This window comes from Nerophis lumbriciformis, linkage group LG20 (assembly GCF_033978685.3).
Source record: "Nerophis lumbriciformis linkage group LG20, RoL_Nlum_v2.1, whole genome shotgun sequence".
NCBI lineage: Eukaryota > Metazoa > Chordata > Actinopteri > Syngnathiformes > Syngnathidae > Nerophis > Nerophis lumbriciformis.
The window spans coordinates 8,184,548-8,202,500 of NC_084567.2; the positions used below are offsets into that span (position 1 = coordinate 8,184,548).

Consider the following 17,953-nt stretch of genomic DNA (forward strand, 5'->3'; position numbering starts at 1 on the left):
GACATGGAGTACTACGTGGTTACCCTGCTGAGTTTTACACAACACAGACACTCCGCAACGGTACATTATTTGCAGATTATAACTAATGATTTGCAACAAATATTTTTTGGACCAGTTACATGAAGTTGCATAATTTCCCACGGCACACCAGACAATAGTGTGCCGCTGCACAGTGGTTGAAAAACACTGGTCTAAAAGAGCACAGCAATGTGCACAATTAAATGTCTTAGTTGCTCAGACAGTAATGTGCGTTAGTTTTGGTGTATGACTTTTGATAAGGGGAAAGATGTCAATGTGTCTTATATTCATGTTCGCATTCAAGGTTACTAGCAATTTGTGGCGTTATGGGCAATAGCTGCTAGTTAGCGATTAGCACGAGAGTTATGGCCGCTGATCGCTAGGTAGGATTGCATTAGCTTGCTTTCCCGGGAAATAAGTAGTATCACCATTTTGGCTGTGCAAGAGTATGTCGGCAAACCTCCCTGACGCCTTAAGAATGTGTGCCAGACATTAAATTGACAACTCAGGCTTTTAGCTCGATGCCTCGCACGCTCATTCAGAGGACTCCATTTCGAACCCAGGCCAGAATGCAGCGAGTGCTGGACCAATCTGGTTACACTTACTTGCATTGTCTGTTTATGCCTGTTATTATGATATTGTATATTATTATATTTATTATTATTATTATTGTGTGAATGTTGTCTGTCTATCTGTGTTGGCGCTGTGATGAGGTGGCGACTTGTCCAGGGTGTTGTAACCCGCCTTTCGCCCGAATGCAGCTGAAATAGGCTCCAGCGCCCCCCGAGACTCCAAAGGGGACAAGCGGTAGAAAATGGATGGATGGATGGATTATTGAGTTTATTTCATGATACATCACAATTTCCAGTTTTTCTCTTCAACATGTTCGAAAAGGAGTAGGAAGATTTAACTCTAACCACTACTCAGTCCTACTCAGTGGCCTAGTGGTTAGAGTATCCGCCCTGAGATGGGTAGGTCGTGAGTTCAAACCCCGGCCGAGTCATACCAAAGACTATAAAAAATGGGAACCATTACCTCCCTGCTTGGCACTCGGCATCAAGGGTTGGAATTGGGGGGTTAAATCACCAAAAATTATTCCTGGGCGTGGCCACCGCTGCTGCTCACTGCTCCCCTCACCTCCCAGGGGGTGAACAAAGGGATGGGTCAAATGTAGAGGACAAATTTCCCCACGCCTAGTGTGTGTGTGACAATCATTGGTACTTTAACTTTAATCCTACCCCTTTACCTTTACATAGCAGTTACTAACATTTTTGTTCACTTCCTCTTCTCAATTTATCAAGAATTATACTCCATAAGTAAAAACGTTACAACATAAATAAATACATGAATAAATAGTGACGTAAGTTGTATTTTATATGAGGCGTTTCTTGTTTATTCAGTCTGACAATTTGAGTTTGTAAAGGTCGTTAATAAAAATAACTGTGTTGTAAATATTTCCTGTAGTTTTTACAATAATCTTATTGTATGCAGGATAATATTAATATAATATATATATATATATATATATATATATATATATATATATATATATATATAAATAACTGTTGTAAATATTTCCTGTAGTTTTTACAATAATCTTATTGTATGCAGGATAATATTAATAATATGTATTTATATATATATATATATATATATATATATATATATATATATATATATATATATATATATATATATATATATATATATATAAATAACTGTGTTGTAAATATTTCCTGTAGTTTTTACAATAATCTTATTGTATGCAGGATAATATTAATAATATATATATATATATATATATATATATATATATATATATATATATATATATATATATATATATATTCAACCTACTCAGTGGCCTAGTTTAACCTACTCAGTGGCCTAGTGGTTAGAGCAGGCCTGGGCAATTTAGAGCTAAATTTAGGCTAAATTTAGAGAAAAAAATGTGTCTGAGGGCCGGTATATCTATTTTTTGGAACACTGACACAAAACCTCACAATATCTGATTGAATGCTAAAAACGTTATGACAGACCGCCTTAAAAACGGAATGGAATTTTAAATTTTATTTTACTGAATGAACCACGATGCGATGAGGTGGCGACTTGTCCAGGGGGTACCCCACCTTCCGCCCGATTGTAGCTGAGATAGGCTCCAGCGCCCCCCGCGACCCCGAAGGGAATAAGCGGTAGAAAATGGATGGATGGATGGATGAATGAACCACCCAGAATGTACGTGATAAATAAAGAATGTGGGATTTACAATATCAACTATGAAGGATAAAACACTGAATATTGACAACATATGAACGTCACACCCCCTCTCCATCCACATATTTTACAATGAAGCGAAACGCAACAGACACAGTAAAATATGAATGCAAAGGGTAAAAAAAAAAAAACATCTACAATCTGATACATCTGATATATCACTAAGCTTTAAAACTTTGTTGTAAAAATCTACTTCCGCGTCTGTCCCTGACACCTGCATGTCAGGCTGGCCCCTCTGGAAACACTCTGTGGAAACGCTCCCCACCCACACTGCTTGGTGCCACGTCTGAGCTGCTGTGACTTACATTACCATAGTAACTATTATATCATGCGAAATGGTAAATGGGTTATACTTGTATAGCGCTTTTCTACCTTCAAGGTACTCAAAGCGCTTTGACACTACTTCCACATTTACCCATTTATATACACACATTCACACACACTGATGGCGGGAGCTGCCATGCAAGGCGCTAACCACGACCCATCAGGAGCAAGGCTGACTTGCTCAAGGACACAACAGACGTGACTAGGTTGGTAGAAACTGGGGATCGAACCAGGAACCCTCAAGTTGCTGGCACTCTCCCAACCACGCCACGTCGTTCACGCAAAAGCGCAGATTCCAACCGTTGAAATACTTTGTATAGTTAAAAAATTACAGTAATTTGAAAACATCACAGCACATCATAATGGCAGCTACACTTTCCATCTTAAAGATCTAAAAAAATTTGGGGGAATGTTCAGCGGGCCAGAGTGAAAAGCTTAACGGGCCGTGTGTGGCCCCTTGGCCTTAATTTGCCCAGGTCTGGGTTAGAGTGTCCGCCCTGAGATGGGTAGGTTGTGAGTTCAAACCCCGGCCGTGTCATAACAAAGACTATAAAAATGGGAGCCATTACCTCCCTGCTTGGCACTCAGCATCAAGTGTTGGAATTGGGGGTTAAATCACCAAAAATGATTCCTGGGCGTGGCCACCGCTGCCGCTCACTGCTCCCCTTACCTCCCAGGGGGTGATCAAGGGTGATGGGTCAAATGCAGAGAATAATTTCGCCACACCTAGTGTGTGTGTGACAATCATTGGTACTTTAACTTTAATCCTACCCCTTTTCCTTTACATAGCAGTTACTAACATTTTTGTTCACTTCCTCTTCTCAATTTATCAACAATTATACTCCATAAATAATAACGTTACAACATAAATAAATATATGAATAAATAGCGATAGGTAGTTAATAAAAATAACTGTGTTGTAAATATTTCCTGTAGTTTTTACAATAATCTTATTGTATGCAGGATAATATTAATTATATATATGTATGTATATATGTATATATGTATATATATATATATATATATATATATATATATATATATATATATATATATATATATACATATACATACATACATATATAATAATATAATAATAATATTCAACTTCATCAGTGGCCTAGTAACCTACTCAGTGGCCTAGTGGTTAGAGTGTCCGCCCTGAGATGGGTAGGTTGTGAGTTCAAATCCCGGCCGAGTCATACCAAAGACTATAAAAATGGGAGCCATTACCTCCCTGCTTGGCACTCAGCATCAAGGGTTGGAATTGGGGGTTAAAGCACCAAAAATGATTCCCGGGCGCAGCCAACTGCTCCCCTCACCTCCCAGGGGGTGAACAAAGTGATGAGTCAAATGCAGAGAATAATTTCGCCACACCATATTTTGCTGGCTTGAGCACCAGTCTCCGATAAATGTCCGCACGTGCGCCTGTGAAGTGAAGTGAATTATATTTATATAGCGCTTTTCTCTAGTGACTCAAAGCGCTTTTACATAGTGAAACCCAATATCTAAGTTACATTTAAACCAGTGTGGGTGTGGCACTGGGAGCAGGTGGGTAAAGTGTCTTGCCCAAGGACACAACGGCAGTGACTAGGATGGCGGAAGCGGGGTTTGAACCTGGAACCCTCAAGTTGCTGGCACGGCCACTCTACTAACCGAGCTATGCCACCCGTGGGTGGATAGTAAAAATGCCCTTATTTTGAAAAACTGCTGTCAATGAGGCAACGGAAGTTGCTGACTTCTGGCGCGTGCGCACACCGATCAAGGCGAAAAGAAGCAGTTGGCGGACTGACTGGTTGTTATTTCCCGGAGAAGTTCTGGATTTACGACGCGATAGCCACATACATTTAGGTCAAATGTAGCTACAAATGCCTCAAGATTAGTCTTTTCTAAAGCCCGTGAAACGGACTTTGAGTTTGGAGCGAAGTGAAGATAGAAGACGTGATAGAAGATGGACGACTACTGCTATGCTAAGATGGCGACGTCCGCTAAAAGAGAACATGAAAGAGAATCAACTTCCAGCAAATCACCAACGGAGATAAAGACGAAAGATGAAGGTGAGTGAGTTGAAGTTTTGTCATTAGAAAATTATTTCAAGCCTTTAAAAAGGAGACATTTGCCTACTATTCAGCAATGTAAGGAAAGAGCCGCCATGATTGTTAGCTTGAAGAAGGCAGTGGAGTTCACATCAGAGGAGATGAAAGAATGCAAAAGTCAAATGAAGAAAGTGGAAGAGCAAAACAAGCGCTTGTGTAAAGAAAATCATGATTTGGGGAAGAGTAAGTGATGTGCAGTGTGTGAAGAGAAGACTGGACCACATGTCTACATCAACGTGCAGAGGATTGGAGGTAATAAAGAACAAGAATAATATGATTACTGTCAACTTTTGATTGGGAAGTGCTCCACAAGTGTCACAGATCGTAAGGTATAAGAAAGTTATCAAACCAGTCCTCAAGATGCACTTTTATTTCTTTTAAAATGGATCCCCATTAGTTGCTAGATACTAGCTAGCCACTCATCTTACTGGGGTCCATGACGTAATACAAACAACATCTAAATAAAAACTGAACAATACATATAAAACATAGATCGTACTACAACACATGAGAAACAGGTCAGTGGCTTGTCAAGACTTTCCAAAACAAGTCAAATTAGCTAACCTCAATGAACCCAAAAATACATTAAAATAAGTATATTCTTACTAATAACAAGTGCACTTTCTTGGTAGAAAAAAAGAGACCTTTTTGCTCAATATGTTGAAAAATATTCTTAAATTAAGTAAATGCTAGTGCCATTATCTTGACATAATGATGATTTTTTTTTTCATGCTTTATGTAAGAAATGATTACTTTAAAAAAGTAGTTTTATACTTGTGAGTGTTGATGACACAGCTTTGCAACAGTTTATATTCCAGTTTCAAGCCTGTTTTACTCAATATAGGTCATCAAATGCTGTAATATCTTACTGAGATCATTTAGGACCAAAACACTTAAAGGGGAACATTATCACCAGACCTATGTAAGCGTCAATATATACCTTGATGTTGCAGAAAAAAGAGCTTTTCTATTCTTTTAACCGATTTCCGAACTCTAAATAGGTGAATTTTGGCGAATTAAACGGCTTTCTATTATTCGCTCTCGGAGGTTGTGACGTCACATCGGGAAGCAATCCGCCATTTTCTCACTTTTGTCGGTGTGTTGTCGGAGGGTGTAACAACACGAACAGGGGCGGATTCAAGTTGCACCAGTGGCCCAAAGATGCGAAAGTGGCAAGAAATTGGACGAAATTTGTTCAAAATGTGAGGCTGTGGGGAAAGCCGACGAAATGGTCAGTCGTTTGTTCCGCACACTTTACCGACGAAAGCTATGCTACGACAGAGATGGCAAGAATGTGTGGATATCCTGCGACACTCAAAGCAGATGCATTTCCAACGATAAAGTCAAAGAAATCTGCCGCCAGACCCCCATTGAATCTGCCGGAGTGTGTGAGCAATTCAGGGACAAAGGACCTCGGTAGCACGGCAAGCAATGGCGGCAGTTTGTTCCCGCAGACGAGCGAGCTAAACCCCCTGGATGTCTTGGCTCACACCGTCCCTTATGCCACCGAAGATGATCAAGAGAAGAATATCGACCCTAGCTTCCCTGGCCTGCTGACATCAACTCCAAAACTGGACAGATCAGCTTTCAGGAAAAGAGAGCGGATGAGGGTATGTCTACATAATATATTAATTGATGAAAACTTTATTCATTACTCGCGGTTTTACGTAAATTATTATACATAAACTGTGTTTACCAATAATTTAGCTTAAAAACATTTTTTTTTTTCAATCATTCTAGTACATTCGGGCAGTCTTGTGTAATGCAGTATTTTGTGTCTATTTAGGTATGGTTAACCTGAGTGCTGAAATCGTGGAAAAATATATGTTCTTAGCGCACCTGAAATGGGCTGTCTGCACTCTCAAAGTGCATGTTGTTGCCAAATGTATTTCATATGTTGTAAACCTAGTTCATAGTTGTTAGTAATTATCTTATCAGACAGTGTTAAGCCGCTGAAATCCGAGTCTGAATCCGAGCTAATGTCGCTATACCTTGCTGTTTGTTTGTATTGGCATCACTGTGTGACGTCACAGGAAAATGGACGGGTGTATATAACGATGGTTAAAATCAGGCACTTTGAAGCTTTTTTTTAGGGATATTGCGTGATGGGTAAAATTTTGAAAAAAACTTTGAAAAATAAAATAAGCCACTGGGAACTGATTTTTAATGGTTTTAACCCTTCTGAAATTGTGATAATGTTCCCCTTTAATGAAAATGACTTTGACACCCCTGCACTACTTCCGTCTCGTGTCTCAAAACTGCCTTCAAATTTTCTATACAACAGAAACTACAACCGAGAGCTTCAGAGAGCGATAACATTGTCGACGAAACTGGAAAGGTCACCTCGACAGCGTGGCAGTTTTTGGGGGGGATTTTTCCAAACGGACTGTAGTCAGACCAATGTGGTCTGCAAATTATGCAAGGCGCTCGTACGTCCTCACTAAGAGCGGTAATACAACAAACCATGAATTGATAAACGTGGACCCCGACTTAAACAAGTTGAAAAACTTATTCGGGTGTTACCATTTAGTAGTGGTCAATTGTACGGAATCTAATAATAAAAGTCTCAATCAATAAAAGTCTCAACCCTTCCAGCCTAGTCACTCCATAGTAACATACGACTGCCAGACAATTTTAGATGTAAATAAATCAAACCGTTTTAGACCAAAAGCCGTCAGGCCCTAAGACTCTTGAACGCATTAAAATAATCCCCTCAATTTCCCCCCAAAAATGGATTAACTGGCTGGAATAGAAAGACAATATAACCAATGTTCCCTCTAATTTTTCATGTGTGTGAGCAAAGGCAAAAACTCCCTGAGCATTCAGTTGAGCACATGTGAGCAACATCAGACGTGCACACTGTGGCTACACCAGCAGCACACCTGTCCCAAACCTGACTAAATAACAAGTTCCATCTCCATCCATCCATCCATTTTCTACCGCTTGTCCCTTTCGGGGTCGCTGGAGCCTATCTCAGCTGCATTCGGGCGGAAGGCGGTGTACACCCTGGACAAGTCCCCACCTCATCGCAGGGCCAACACAGATAGACAGACAACATTCTCTTATTATTATAATCAAATGACAGCAGTCATTTCCATTTCTAATATAAGTGTTTAGGCCCACTTACAATGACAATAACACTGTGTACTTGAAAAACCTGCTTTGGAAATAATTTGTACCCCTTTCAGACATTGCATTTAGTTCCCATTAAAACATTCACATGTTGCACAATGAGATGTAAGCATGTGTACATTCCTGCAACTTTCTGTTTGTAAAAAATATATTTGTATTAGTATTTATTTAATATACTAACAGCATTTCATTATTAATATTTATCGATTAAGATTCCTAATAAATGACACTAGAATAAGCACACATTTGATTGGCAAATCATAGTGTAACGACCTGGAATGACACTTTATGTGTGGTGTTGGAGTTGTCTGACTTTTTGTGTGGCTGTAAACGCATCACTGGCTAAGTGCCATATGTGCATGTGTTGGCGCAAGTGAGAAAGAGCGAGCGGCTGCTGTTGATATAACAAAGTTGCTTTTGGTCTGGTTTGTACTGCAGAAAAGGACCAGTTTGCTAGATATAATTTTTTTTACTAATGTTTTGGTGATGTGTTTATGGCCGACAATAAAGAGTTTTGCTCAGTAAAGTGAGCGATGGAATTCATGTCCTCAAAGCGTCTCGACAGACGTTACAATATTTGAACAATGATGACGAAAACTGTTTTCTCTGTCGTGTCCGTGTGTCGAAAATTGTTATGCGCTTAGTTTTTTATTTGATTTTGTGCGCGGCATAGATTTGCCGTGCGCAGAGGACGCTTGAGCAGTGCGCAATTGCACAGGCGCGCACCTTAGAGGGGAGGTTGAATATAACACACATCCATAAACGTATATAACATATATAATAATATAACATACATCCATAAATATATGCAAAAGTGCAATATATTTATCTGTACAGTAATCTATTTATTTATATCTGCACCTTATTGCTTTTTTATCCTGCACTGCCATGAGCTAATGCAACGAAATGTTGTTCTTATCTGTACTGTAAAGTTCAAATTTGAATGACAATAAGGCCCTGTGATGAGGTGGCGACTTGTCCAGGGTGTACCCCGCCTTCCGCCCGATTGTAGCTGAGATAGGCTCCAGCGCCCCCCGCGACCCCCCAAAAAAAGGGAATAAGCGGTAGAGAATGGATGGATGGAATAAAAATGAAGTCTAAGTTTAAGTCTAAGTCTATTTATCCCACCAGAAACCTTCTCGACTGATAAATAACACATTTGGTAAGTTGGAAATTGCATTACTCTATTTTTTGGCAGACTTACATTAGTCATGACAAATATAAACAATTATTGATATTGGTCAATATAAAACTTCCGCCATATAGCCCAGCCTTAATCGTACATATCCAGGACGACACATTATGGATCATGTCTGAGACAAAAGTGTGCTTGTTTTGTTTGTGTCTTGCAGACGTCCAGCAGCTGATCGGTAATCCAGAAGAAGTTTCCCCTCAGTTAGGGGGGAGCTCCACTTTGAAGCAGGAGACTCCACAACCACCCTGCATTAAAAAGGAAGAGGAGGAACTCTGGATCACTCAGGAGGGAGAGTGTCTTCTAGGACGAGAGGAGGCTGATCTCACCAAGTTGCCACTGACCGTTGTCTCTATGAAGACTGAAGATGATGAAGAGAAACCACAACCAGACAACCTCTTAGCTCCGCTATCAGGTAGGAGGCTGAAGATGGGGTTGAAGAATACAGACTGTGAAAGGGGAACATTATCACCAGACCTATGTAAGCGTCAATATATACCTTGATGTTGCAGAAAAAAAGACCATATATTTTTTAAACCGATTTCCGAACTCTAAATGGGTGAATTTTGGCGAATTAAACGCCTTTCTAATATTCGCTCTCGGAGCGATGACGTCACAACGTGGCGTCACATCGGGAAGCAATCCGGCATTTTCTCAAACACCGAGTCAAATCAGCTCTGTTATTTTCCGTTTTTTCGACTGTTTTCCGTACCTTGGAGACATGCCTCGTCGGTGTGTTGTCGGAGGGTGTAACAACACGAACAGGGACGGATTCAAGTTGCACCAGTGGCCCAAAGATGCGAAAGTGGCAAGAAATTGGACGTTTGTTACCGACGAAAGCTATGCTACGACAGAGATGGCAAGAATGTGTGGATATCCTGCGACACTCAAAGCAGATGCATTTCCAACGATAAAGTCAAAAAAATCTGCCGCCAGACCCCCATTGAATCTGCCGGAGTGTGTGAGCAATTCAGGGACAAAGGACCTCGGTAGCACGGCAAGCAATGGCGGCAGTTTGTTCCATCAGATGAGTGAGCTAAACCCCCTATCGACCCTAGCTTCCCTGGCCTGCTGGCATCAACTCCAAAACTGGACAGATCAGCTTTCAGGAAAAGAGCGCGGATGAGGGTATGTCTACAGAATATATTAATTGATGAAAATTGGGCTGTCTGCACTCTCAAAGTGCATGTTGTTGCCAAATGTATTTCATATGCTGTAAACCTAGTTCATAGTTGTTAGTTTCCTTTAATGCCAAACAAACACATACCAATCGTTGGTTAGAAGGCGATCGCCAAATTCGTCCTCGCTTTCTCCCGTGTCGCTGGCTGTCGTGTCGTTTTCGCTTGCATATGGTTCAAACCGATATGGCTCAATAGCTTCAGTTTCTTCTTCAATTTCGTTTTCGCTACCTGCCTCCACACTACAACCATCCGTTTCAATACATGCGTAATCTGTTGAATCGCTTAAGCCGCTGAAATCCGAGTCTGAATCCGAGCTAATGTCGCTATAGCTTGCTGTTCTTTCCGCTATGTTTGTTTGTGTTGGCTTCACTATGTGACGTCACAGGAAAATAGACGGGTGTTTATAACGATGGTTAAAATCAGGCACTTTGAAGCTTTTTTTTAGGGATATTGCGTGATGGGTAAAATTTTGAAAAAAACTTCGAAAAATATAATAAGCCACTGGGAACTGATTTTTAATGGTTTTAACCATTCTGAAATTGTGATAATGTTCCCCTTTAAGTGTTACTTCTTTACTTTCATAGTCATATTACAAATAGCTATTGTTCCATATTGTACTCTTTTCCTTTTCTCTTCATCTCATGAAAGTGTGTTTACATTGTGGGGCCACCTGGAGCTAGGAGGCAGAGAGGAGGAATCCTCCCTGCTTCCCTTCTCAGGCCGACTCTAGATAAGAGACACAATGGGCATGTGTTCGGGCTGGAGGGAGGGACAAAGAGGGTGGGGGCGAGAGACACATTATAGAAGAGACGTTTTCCGTATTTTAGATTAGACCATTTTAGCTGCGCTAGTGAACGCTTCTGTACTGGATTGGTCTCACGTTTATTTTGAAAGCTTTGAAAATAAATCACAAAATACCCATTCTGTCTGGTGGTCAAAGAACTCAGCTTATGTGTCATCAAAAGAACTTGGGAGTGACCAGCAACTTAAATTCCCTAGGAGGAACATCTGGTCCAAAACGCAACACTACCTATGTAATTTTTGGTTTAAACACGGGGAACTTTATTTACCTGGGTAAATGGGAAAGTTCCTGCGGTGGAAAAGGGCCTATTAATCCATCATTCAGGCAAGGCACTAAATGAATGGCCATGAAACACTACACACACATACAATACATAGAAGAAAGTGTGTAGCGAGTTCAAGGAGAAACATCTCATGGATCATGTCTGAAGCGTATTTGTGTTGTTTGTTTCTTGCAGACGTCCAGCAGCTGATTGGTCATCCAGAAGAACTTCCCCCTCAGTCAGGATGTAGCTCCACTTTGAAGCAGGAGACTCCACAGCCTCCTCACATTAAAAAGGAAGAGGAGGAACTCTGGATCACTCAGGAGGGAGAGTGTCTTCTAGGACGAGAGGAAGCTGATCTCACCAAGTTGCCACTGACTGTTGTCTCTGTAAAGACTGAATATGATGAAGAGAAACCACAACTAGACAACCTCTTGGCTCCACTGTCAGATAGTGAGGCTGAAGACGAAGTTGAAGAACCGTTGAGCAGCGATACGGACTGTGAAGGTGATATGAGGACTCACACTGACAACAAACACTCTGAATTCTCTAAAAAGAGGAGCGTTCAAACACATTTCAGCTGCTCAGTTTGTGCTAAAAGCTTTACTAAGAAGAGCACTTTGACTCGACACATGAGAACACACACAGGTGAAAAACCATTTAAATGTTCATTTTGTAGTAAAGGCTTTTCTATAAAATGCAATTTGACTGCACACATAAGAACACACACGGGAGAGAAACCATGTACTTGTTCAGTTTGCGGTAAAAGCTTCTCTCTCAAAAAGAATTTGACTGACCACATGAGAACGCACACAGGAGAAAGACCGTTTGATTGCTCAATCTGTCGTAAAAGTTTTACAAAAAAGTGCCATTTGACTCAACACATGGGAGCGCACACCGGACAAAAACCATTTATATGCTCAGTTTGTGGTAAAAGCTTTTCTCAGTCGAGCCATTTGACACGACACGTAAGAACGCACACGGGAGAAAAACCTTTTAATTGTTTAGTTTGTGGTAAGGGTTTTACTAAAAAGATTAGTTTCACTCAACACATGGGAAAACATACAGGAGAAAAAACATTTAGTTGTTCAGTCCGCGGTAAAAGATTCCATCATAATGTAGACACAGTAAGACACATAAGAACACACACAGGAGAATAACCAATCGGCTGTTTAGTTTGTGGTATGTTGCTCACATGTGAGGACATCAACCCAAACCCAGGACCTCCTCAAAATAAGTTCACTAATTAGTCTTTCACAAATATTCGAGGTATTAGTACAAATTGGGATTATCTCAAGCATAATCTTATCTCGACATGGCCTCATGTAGTCTGTGTATCTGAAACTTTCCTGACTAGTAAAATAGTTGATGCTTGGTTACTCCTTCTTCAGACAAAAACTGACATGATGAGTCGAGCTGGGGAGGAATTGTAGTCTTATTCTGTGATGCTTTCATCGCCTCCGCATGACTCTGAACACCAACAACAACCTTCGTACGCAACACAAATAACAATTGCTATTGTTACAAAATGCACTCCCCATTGTATTTGTTTATATTGTATATTTGATATGAAAGGTCTGTGTTCTGCACAGTAATGCCATACATACATATTCATTGTAATTATCAGGAACACAGTAATGGATCTCTGGTCTGTACAAAATGATAACATAACAATTAATTGCAACAACATAGTTGACCTGTTTAAGACTTAAAAAGCAGGTGGTGATAAAAGACTTCCCTGCAATTACCATGAATTGATTAACGTGGACCCCGACTTAACCAAGTTGAAAAACTTAATTCGGGTGTTACCATTTAGTGGTCAATTGTACGGAATATGTACTGTACTGTGCAATCTACTAATAAACGTTTCAATCAATCAATCAATGCTGTGAGATGTTACATGATGTTGGTGGTTCACAACTTCTTGAGCGAGTAAAAATGAGAGTAAAAAATGACATTTTTCACATTTTTGTTTACACCAATTGCATGTAGTACCGATGAATACCGGTATCGATAAGGAATACCGATATTGGTATCGAAATTGATCAAATCCTGACGATGTACATTCCTACTCAATAGCCTCCACCATCTAGTTGATGATCCTGCATAGATTGGGAAAGATAAAAATGGTTCCAATCTGGATCTCTTCCTTCCTTCTTCACCAGACAATCATGTTGTCACTGTCTGTGCTCCTTTGACCACCGTGTCGTATCTACTCTGGCTAATGTGGAGAATGCATATATGTTTAAGAGTTCTTTCTTCCTTCATGCCCATGTTTGGAACACTTTTCCTTTGTATATTCTACCAGTTTCTCTTTGTCTTCAGAGGTCTGTTTAGTGTCTTAACCATCGGAATGTGAATACATCCCCCACTTCTTCCTTATCAGTGTTGCGAGAGGGAGAGGTGGGGTCTTTCTTTGTGTGCAAGAAGTTGGCTCTTCCGTTTGAGTGTCAGATCAACTAGAGTAGCCGATAAGAATGTATTGGTTAAGCTGATCTCTTGAAATTTCAGTAAAACTTGATAATATTCCTATTCTGTCTTGGTGATCCTTCTTACTCAGCATATATGTCATCGAAAGAACTTGGGATTGACCAGTAACTTAGATTCCCTGGGAGGAAGAGCTGGTCGACGCAACAATTACTATAATCTTCCAGCAATAAGCAAATCTGGGGAAGCGCAGAGTTTCCGAAGAGCCATATTTGCGGTATTTCAGTGTTTGGATATGTTTTTCTTCCTCTATTTTGAGGAATTATTTTGGTTTGTGTGGCGTCACGTGGGTTCACTTCCTGTTGTATGTAAACACGTCCATTTATGGATCTTCATATTGACCTTTTATTGTATAGTAGTTGTGTTTCCATATCTTGCTTTATTGCCTAAATAATAATTATAATCTGGCAAGTTATGACGGCATTTGGAAAATGTATGAGGTTTTTTTATTTCATCGATCAAGACATGTTGTTGTTGTTGTTTGGTGTTTGTTTTGTGTGTGGTGTTATGTATCGCTTTGTTATTGAAATAAAGACTAAAGTTAAAAAAAGTTCATATTAATCATTTATGTCTAAAAGAGCACAGCCTGTATCTTTATGTGCACAATTGAATGTTTTAGTTGTTCAGATACTTATGTGTTTATACAAGTTTAGATTGGCGGATGACGTTAGTAATGGAGAAAGATGTTAACGTGTCTTATATTCATGTTTGTGATTAGTATGATAGCTACTAGATAGCAATTAGTGGCCGCTATGGGTATTAGCTGTGAGTTACCGCCTTTGTTTGCAACCAACCTAGTGATTAGTGCACTAGCTTGCGTTTCCAGATGATGAGCAGTGTCACCAGTCTTTGAGTGCGGTTATCGGTCACGCTTTTTACTCTAATGTTAGAATAGTTATGTATATATTATCACACAACTCTTATGCTTAAGGGCCGTTGCTATAGTTATTATCAATTGTGCTGAAATTGTATTTTTCTTTGTCTGGGCAAAGCTGGCATTCCAAAAGATCTCGTATCAGTGTTTGTTTCCAGAATCGGCCTGCTGACTGCCAAGGCCGAACATCGAGGCGATATCACCAGCTTCAACACATTTGCATTTTTGTGGAATCATATATTGTGTCTAACTGGAGCTGTCGGGATTACCCCCTTTCCCTCAGCGACAGCTTCAGTGATGTAACCAGGGACCTCCCAAATAAATAGAGGAAGCAAGCGGGCTGGACTTTTAGAACGTAGTTTGGATCTGTAACTAGAGTACAGCCCAAAACACATCTCTCCTCAATTGAGCAAAATTGAACTCTGTCTCTGCATGATTCCTTGCTTCTCGTCTGTTTAATAGATTTCATCAGTGTTTGAACCTGACAGCTAATTTGTATTTGGAATGGTAAAACTAACTCTGGGGAGTTTTCAAGGGTTCAGGGAACTTTATTGTCATTCCAGAGTAGCAGGATGAGCTTGCCTATCGCTGTCTTAAAAGCGCGTGAGACCTCATTTCCACCAGGTGCTGTTGGCCTATCCTGAATTTAGGCCGCCATTTGCGGTCACTATGCAATCAGGAGGGTTTGGAATCATTTCTGTAGTTTGCAAATAACCAGCGGGCCGCATTGAAATGTTAATATGTTCATACTTGCCAACCCTCCCGAATTTTCCGGGAGACTCCCGAAATTCAGCGCCTCTCCCGAAAACCTCCCGGGACAAATATTCTCCCGAAAATCTCCCGATTTTCAGCCGGAGCTGGAAGTCACGCCCCCTCCTGCTCCATGCGGACCTGAGTGAGGACAGCCTTCTTTCATGACGGGAGGACAACAGGGTGACAAGAACTAAATCATCCAGACTAGAGATAAATTGTATTATTATGTTTATCTTACCTAAAAATAAATATATTTATTCATTTAAAAAAAAAACTAAATAAATTTTTACTATATTTTGCTAAAAACATCAAAATTTATTGTATTTTTATTTGCATTTTTTCGTGAGTCCTTATTACATCCAGCCATAGAATTATACATTAAAATAAACATATGTGAAATAATTGATTTTAAATTATCATAATAATTCATTTAAAATGACCATATTTAATTATTAATATAATTGCTTGTTTATCGACAACTTTAGCATTTTATTCATTACATTTTGAAACTCTCAGAAGCCAAGTTATGTTATATTCCTTAATATTTACTTATGCAAGTTTGAAGTATCAATGATCTAAACACAGTTTTGTTTGCATATTTTCAGGATGTAGATATATATATATATATATATATATATATATATATATATATATATATATATATATATATATATATATATATATATATATATGTATGTATGAAATACTTGACTTCAATCAATCAATCAATCAATCTTTATTTATATAGCCCTAAATCACAAGTGTCTCAAAGGGCTGCACAAGCCACAACGACATCCTCGGTACAAAGCCCACATACGGGCAAGGAAAAACTCACCCCAGTGGGACGTCGATGTGAATGACTATGAGAAACCTTGGAGAGGACCGCATATGTGGGTAACCCCCCCCCTCTAGGGGAGACCGAAAGCAATAGATGTCGAGTGGGTCTGACATAATATTGTGAGAGTCCAGTCCATAGTGGATCCAACATAATAGTAAGAGTCCAGTCCATAGTGGGGCCAGCAGGACACCATCCCGAGCGGAGACGGGTCAGCAGCGTAGAGATGTTCCCAGCCGATGCACAGGCGAGCGGTCCACCCCGGGTCCCGACTCTGGACAGCCAGCACTTCATCCATGGCCACCGGACCTGTGCCCCCCCCCCCTCAAGGAAAAGGGGAGCAGAGGAGAAAAGAAAAGAAACGGCAGATCAACTGGTCCAACAGGGGGGCTATTTAAAGGCTAGAGTATACAAATGAGTTTTAAGATGGGACTTAAATGCTTCTACTGAGGTAGCATCTCTAATTGTTACCGGGAGGGCATTCCATAGTACTGGAGCCCGAATAGAAAACGCTCTATAGCCCGCAGACTTTTTTTGGGCTCTGGGAATCACTAATAAGCCAGAGTTCTTTGAACGCAGATTTCTTGCTGGGACATATGGTACAATACAATCGACAAGATAGGACGGAGCTAGACCGTGTAGTATTTTATACGTAAGTAGTAAAACCTTAAAGTCACTTCTTAAGTGCACAGGAAGCCAGTGCAGGTGAGCCAGTATAGGCGTAATATGATCAAACTTTCTTGTTCTTGTCAAAAGTCTAGCAGCCGCATTTTGTACCAACTGTAATTTTTGGAGTGTAGATCTACTTCTTGTAAAAAAACTTGGTGAATTCTAGCTGTCAATATACTCCTCCCCTCTTAACCACGCCCCCAACCACGCCTCCTCCCCCTCCCCCCCACCCCCCACCTCACCTCCCGAAATCGAAGGTCTCAAGGTTGGCAAGTATGATTATGTTGTATTTTGCCCAGTTCACTGCCTTTTTTATGCTGTTTTGCGAAACCCGAGTCACGTGACTTCAAACCTGACACCTCATTGGCTAGTTCTGAGACAGGATCGATTGCTTCAGTCTTATTTTACCGGAAGTGAGACTTGCTTTTCAAGCATAGAATTTTTTGACAGACTTTTTCAGCATTTAATTTTTTTTACACTGAATCTGTGTGAACTGATGTTTTTAACACTGAATTTTATTTTTACACACTGAATTTTTTTTTACACTGAATTTTTACACACTGATTTTTGTTCAATTAAATTGTCAGCATAATCTGATGTAAAAAAGAAATTCCGGTCACAAAATTCCAACGCAAAAAATTCAGTTACAAAAAGCTTTCGTAAAAAAAGAACATTTTGCAGCCCAAAATTTGGGCCAAAGTCTTCCTAAAAAAATATAAGATTTGAATCCAAAGAACAACAGAAGCTCAAAACTGATTGATTGATTGAAACTTTTATTAGTAGATTGCACAGTACAGTACATATTCCGTACAATTGACCACTAAATGGTAACACTCCAATAAGTTTTTCAACGTTAATCAATTCATGTTAACTAATATTGTGAGTAAAAATACTTTTTTCAAAATAATTAACCGAGTGACTTTTGTGAATTATTTTCAACCTGGAAATGACAATGTGTGTGCTCTGTGCTAAATTAGATTTTTTTCCATACAAAAACTAGACTTTTCACTTTCAAAGTTTATTTTCTTAATCTACTACACCACTTTTGACCCTA

At 39.8% G+C, this 17,953-nt stretch overlaps 1 protein-coding gene across 1 annotated transcript in view; it reads left to right on the forward strand.

Annotated features, from left to right (window-relative positions):
• The first annotated feature begins 3 nt into the window (after positions 1 to 3).
• Positions 4 to 17,953, forward strand: part of LOC140679607 (uncharacterized) — a 27,648-nt gene continuing 9,698 nt past the window's right edge. The window contains exons 1-2 of the mRNA XM_072915275.1: positions 4 to 60; positions 11,677 to 11,788. Coding sequence (XP_072771376.1) covers positions 4 to 60; positions 11,677 to 11,788 — 169 coding nt within the window. The remainder of the gene's footprint in view (positions 61 to 11,676; positions 11,789 to 17,953) is intronic.